This window comes from Antrostomus carolinensis, unplaced genomic scaffold, assembly GCF_000700745.2.
Source record: "Antrostomus carolinensis isolate BGI_N321 unplaced genomic scaffold, ASM70074v2 scaffold3989, whole genome shotgun sequence".
In the NCBI taxonomy this organism is placed as follows: domain Eukaryota; kingdom Metazoa; phylum Chordata; class Aves; order Caprimulgiformes; family Caprimulgidae; genus Antrostomus; species Antrostomus carolinensis.
Genome location: NW_010340606.1, coordinates 210964 through 216963, shown reverse-complemented (window position 1 = coordinate 216963; position 6000 = coordinate 210964). Strand labels below are relative to the sequence as shown.

At 46.7% G+C, this 6000-nt stretch overlaps 1 protein-coding gene across 4 annotated transcripts in view; it reads right to left on the bottom strand.

Annotated features, from left to right (window-relative positions):
* Positions 1 to 1346: 1346 nt before the first annotated feature.
* The window catches only part of ARHGEF9 (Cdc42 guanine nucleotide exchange factor 9), a 177813-nt gene continuing 173159 nt past the window's right edge, over positions 1347 to 6000 (bottom strand). For all 4 annotated transcript variants that reach the window (XM_029087029.1, XM_010176200.1, XM_029087030.1 and 1 more), the window contains one exon: positions 1347 to 1597. In XM_029087029.1, the coding sequence (XP_028942862.1) occupies positions 1416 to 1597 (182 nt within the window). In that variant the 3' untranslated portion in view covers positions 1347 to 1415. The remainder of the gene's footprint in view (positions 1598 to 6000) is intronic.

Sequence of the window (6000 nt, the reverse complement as noted above, 5' to 3'; positions counted from 1 at the left end):
AACCACTGATGTTCAGGTATTTCGATTTTAACTGGTCACTGATTTAGATCAGGTCCTGTAATCACGGTCATAAGGCTAAACTTCTCAGGTCACATCCATCTCTTTCCTGAAAGGCAGTTCCCAGCTCCTCTGTAGCTTGGGTGCATTAAATATCAGGTAAATACTTCCAATTACTTAAGCAATGAGCCTTCCGCTAACGGGGCACTACTGGCAGCTCATGCTTTGCTCGGCAGGTCAGTGCCCGAGCGAAGCTGGGGATCTTAATACGCAACAGCGTAGAGCAGGCAGTGAGAGCAGTCATGGTCCTCGTTTTTGGGATCATTGGTCCTGTAAATGGCAATTAGTGGTTCATTAACGCAGTACTGTGCAGGCAGGAGTGTGGCCAAAGGATGGGACCTTAGTTCCTGAAGAAAGAAAACTGGCCATTTGTTGGAGCCTAATAGCCAATTTTCCACTTGCTGGAATGGAGGGCGTGAAGCCGCCAGGTTTTAAGCTTTTTATCTTTGCATGGAAAAACAAAGATAGGAGTGGGCTTTTCAGAGTCATGTCTCAGCTTAAAAAGAAATCAAACTAAAGGCAAAAGAAGTAAAAGCCCCTGATATTCTTTTCTCAGTCTTAACTCCAAGTGTGAACAAATCACACTGAATTGAGAAAAAGACAGCGCTTAAAAAAAAAAAAAAAAAAATGCAAAAAATGAACTGTGGAAAACCCATCTCACTTCCTAAGTAGCTGATACCCCTTCTGCTTGTTTTCACCTGCCCACAACAAAACAGTTAAAGACAGAGAAATACTGCGCAGCAGAGCATGGTGCACAGGGGAGCACATCCAGACAGGCACGCGTTGGACCAGAGAATGCAGGACGGGGACAGGGACAGGGTCGATGCTCTTCATTGAAATGGTAACTCTGGGGACAGCCAAGGAGGGGACGGAGAGGGAGCAGAGATCTCCCAGCACTCCAGAAAACAAACAACCCCCCCCCATAAATAAAATCAAATAAAATATACACCAATGTAGTCCATGAGGAACTTCGATGACGAATTCACACAAGCGAGAAAGCGTTCTGGGATGCCAATGACGACTTGAATGAAGATGAAGAAGAAAAGGAAAAAAAAAATGTCCAACCAATGGAATAAAATAAAATAGGTCACATGGTTAGAAATCATTGGTGCTTCCTAGTATCTAGTAGCAGATTGCTTCCCAAAAACAACAAAAAAAGTTTTTGGTCCTTCTATATATATACATATATGTATATATATTATTATTTTTAAAATGTGTGTGTATATATATATATATGTATATATATTTAGTTGCAACAGTGCTTCTCCGAAAAAAGGTCCATCTATAAATATAATTTTATTTATTTTTATTTTTAAATTTTAGTTCTTTTAAGTTAAAATTCTCCATCTCTCTAGGTATTATTTTTTGAATGGTGTTAACCTGCTGAAGTTTTGCCAGAATGGTGCCTGGCTGCGTCTGGGTTCGGTGAACTCGAAGACCTGGGACTGGGATATGCCATCTGTCACCATGTATTGTCCCTGATTTAATGGATCCTGGGGTGGTGGGTAGGCTGGAGGAACCGACTTGGAGTAGCTCACACCTGCATCGATGATTGGGGGGAAAAAGAAACAGATCAGTCAGAGTGCAATTGGGTCAATAGTCTTTCTTCGTCATGCTATCGCTTCTTATCACTTAATAACCAGGGTCCCAAACAACAGGGAGACGTGCTGGAGATGGCAAACTACAGAGGAACGCAGCAGCTGCCTAGACTCTCAGCTCGGAGGCTGCCTACGCTGGAGCACAAGGTGAAGATTTGGAAAAGATCCATTACTTTTGTTTTGGCAGAGGTTTGCCTGCCCTCATGGAAAAGTCCTGTGTGACCTAAGGAGGCACAAACACTGCCGGGCCGTGCGCGGTACCAGACGAAGGCAGCCAACCGCACCGTTCAACCCGCTCACCCATCGCACGCTTGCTGTTCCGAGCTCATTGTCACCCTCCCTCCCAGCTGCGCCTGCGAAGCGGTTTTGCCCCAGCCTGCCCCGGTGACCAGCCCTGAGCAGCATGACCCCGAGGACCCCTTGGCGCCGGTTCCTGCGCCAAAATGGAGCGGAGCTGCTTTGGAGGAAGCACCACGCTGCAGGGACCCGCACCGCTTCAGTGCTTCTCTGCCTACAAAGGGCAACTCCTTCTTTTCTTTAGGAAAGTTTGTAGGACTTTTCCATAGGGTTCATTTTAAATTTACCAGTTTGGTTTCAGCCGAAAATGGCTGCACGCAATGCAGAAAAGGCCGATTCTGCTCAGTCCAAACTGGTAGCAATGGATGGACTGGCAATGCTACACTTTCAGGTTCTAAAAGCGTTAATTCCCACACAGGTGAGTCACAGCTCCTGTGCAGGAACGGGGTGAGGGGACGCTGCCCTTACAGCTTTCCCATGGAAAGGGGGAGCTCCAGTGAGCTGGGACCTACAAAAACCTGTTGTCTAGGATGGTGTAGAAAGGGCAGCTCTGGGTGAATGGTAGTGGAACAGAAGGGACTCATATCACCACCAAAGTGTAGGCTACAGAGCACAGCAATATAGCTACTTCTGTATTTCCTTCCCCGCAAAACCACTGACGAGGGACAACCCTCAGGGTAGCGTGATCAGCTGGAAACCACAACTCCAGAGAAGGGCAGGAGGAGAGAGGAGCAGGGCTCTGAAGCAGGTTGCTGTAAGCTCTGGCCATCTCTGGATCCCCTCTGCCACACGCAGAACTGCTCTTCCTTCTGTGGGGAGGGCAGCCCCGGCCGCAAGATGGGTGGTAGGCTTCGCAAGGGCCATCTCGAGGCCATTGCCTCCCCTGGTTTTAACCGCAGGAGCGAGGTGACTCTACCCAAGTAGATCAGTGTCCTCATCTGGAAAGCGGGATGGCATCACCCACCTACCTCACACGAGGCTTGTGAAGCTAAATTAATTAATGTTTGTAAAACACTTTGAGATCCTCGGCTGGGAAGGTGCTAGAGAAGGCAAAATACGGTGATTAGCACCCAGGTACCACAGCAACTTGTGTAAAAGAAATGCGACTCGGTCAGCGGTTCCTACCACACACAAACACATGCTTTGCGGGACCAGCGCTGGCCGGCCCGCGCACAGGAAGGCTACACACAGTTGGGTACTTACAGACAAAGGAAAAAGCCTCACAAAGGGCACTCACGGAGCTCATCAGACAACTTGTACCCGTTGCCGCAGTATAATGCAGGACCTCTTTTAGATAGAAAGCTAAGGCTTTAGTATGGCTTTAGGAAAGAGAATTAATTCACTTCCCCTTGCTATAGAATTTACCAGTCAAGGGTTGATAAATCCTCAAAAGGTTCAGACCAAGTGGAGAGGTCATCTTGACTATGTCTGACTGATTTCTCCTTCTTTACAGCAAATACCATCACATCATGCAGCTCTCTGTCCACTGCAGGGAGTTCCCAAGATCTTTCTTTATGGTGGACAAAAACCGCTACGTGATTCATACTTATTAACCTTTAACAAATTCATCACAGTTAATAGTTCAGACTTACTCCAAAAAGAACAACCCGGAGATGTTCTGCATTTGTACCTGCATGCTGGAATAGAGTTACTCATCAACAGGTTTTCTACTCTGTTGTTCCCAAGCTCCTCTCTCCCACAGAAGGCCTGCAGAGCAGCGTACAGGCCCAGAGCCCTTGCTGTCCTGGGGTCAAACCTGGTCAGGGTCAGTTCTAGGACACCTGAGACAACTTCTGTACCATCCCTGTTGGCAGGCCCCAGCTGTCAATTTGAATTTACCACACTATGTGACTCAAGCCAATGACGTCCCATAAGGGCAGAACTCACCTCTGCCCTACCTCTTCCATCCCTTCTTCTGCCACCGTCCTGCTCTGAGCCGTTTTGCTGGTTAACATGTGGGCAGTGTCATCAACTGCAGAGGCTGCTCTGGTAGGCAAACTCTAGCCCTGAACCCCGCCAAGAGTACAGACGTTCTCCTGGAGGCCACCAGCCTTTAGTGCCTTGGCCACTTTTCCCAGCAGAGACTCGTGAGGAATTTTAGGCTCTGTGGGAAGGTTAGGATCTGGTACAGGTCCCTTACATGGCTAGAGTTGGGAAATGTATCTTCTTCTGTCTGGTAAGTGGTTTGGATCTTTGACTGACCCAAAGGAGCAGGAATTAATTTCAAAGGCAAATAGTCCTTTTGCCACCAAGATTACTACCTAATGTTCTACAACACAAAAGAGCTGTGAATCTAAAGCTGCTTCGAAGGGACATACAGCAATTGTTTCCAGCTTTAGAAGACCTTAAAACCACATTGCTTTAATGACATGGCCCAATGTCTTCTGCATCCTGTGGCTGCAGAGTAGCAGTCAGCCTCGTGATGCATCCAGTCTGCCATGCTGAGCTGGGCCGAGCTCTAAACCAATTTGTGGAGGGTGAGCTAATGTATTTTAATCATGATACAGAAATGCCAAGAAATCGCCTGGATCAGCAAAATGTTATACACTTGGAAGGCTGGAGAAGTAGAGAAAGGACAGTCTGGCTGAAGTCCACTGACATTGATGGAGCTACACTGCAAAGAATGTAATCCATAGTCTGTTTTCCCCAGAGAGAAAAAGGCAGACTCCCGTGGCCAGATCCCTAGCAAATCCCATTCAGTTCTTTCTCCAAATAGCCTTTTTGGTCCAAACTCCTGAAAAATGTCTTTCCTTGCTTGAAACATACCCATGCACACACTGCCACTTCCCTCTGTGGACAAGCTCAGACCCATAATCTCAATGTTGTTTGTGTGGCCCTGCTCAAGGATCTAGGCTATTGGCATTAACATCTAAGCTGGATGAACGTCAAAAGCTCCTGGCTGGTTCTGCTTGAACAAACAGCCAGAGGTTCGCATATTTATCATATTTATCAAATGGCTTCCATGGCCTGAACGATCAAGACCGTGGCTCTCAATGGCATGCAGAACTACCGTGTGGTTGTGGGCATGCAAAGAAAAACATCTGTGCTCTGGCAAGTCAGGCTGATAATTCCGTAAGAATACATTTTCTTGTGACACTGTGATGCAGCACTTTGCAATAGCTTGAGGTGCCCCAAGAATGGCTTTTTGGGGTTGGTTTTTTTTTTTTTTGGACATACCCAGGTTCTGGACAAGGTGGAACACAAGAACTGGTGGGGGGAGGGAGATTCATCTGCAAACCCTGAGAAAGAGCAATTCTGGGGAAAAAGTATGACAGGTTGGTATTTTCCTGTTCTGCTCTGAAGTGGTTTGCTCCCTCATCAGAACTCTGGGCCATTGTGCCAAATTTGATTCAACACAAAGAAATGAGCAAAGCTCTTTTCCAGTGCGATTTTGGGCTGCTTGGCGAGCAGAATTCAAAGCGCAAAGGGGAAGAATCGATAGACAAGTAATGATTTCTAGACACGGCTGCTGCGCTGCCTTTCCTAGGCAGAAGAAAGCAGCTCTGCACCAACGACCAGACTTGGAGCTCCTTCTGCTGGTTCATGCATAATTCTGCACTGTAGCAGAATAGAAAGGCTGCAGCTGCACAGCAAGATCATTTGGCAGGGTGGGGGTTGTGCAAATCTGTTCAGAATGAGAAAAAAAACCCAAAAACTCCAGGGCTTGTAATTCAGCTAGACAAAACTGGTCTAGCCAAAAGAGAGATGCTGCGTGGTCAGATGAAATCATGTCTTTTTTTAGTGCTAGGCAACGTCACTCGGAATCTTTCGGATTTCTCAGCTCAAAAGATAACAATTAAAAAGACTTTAAACTGTCTCTTTTTTCCCTTTTAGTTCTTTTTTTTTCATAGTGTCTCTTCTGTCTGAGGTTACATCACAACTTCGGTAGCGCTTGCAGATTTAGGAGCACGCTGGGAACTCACAGGCAATCCACATGGACACGTGCAGACAGACCCCGTTGCAAGACAGCAGGACATGAACACTGCACCTTTCCAGAGCCAATACAAAACACACACAGAATACACTCAGATTTGCCTGTATATAATCA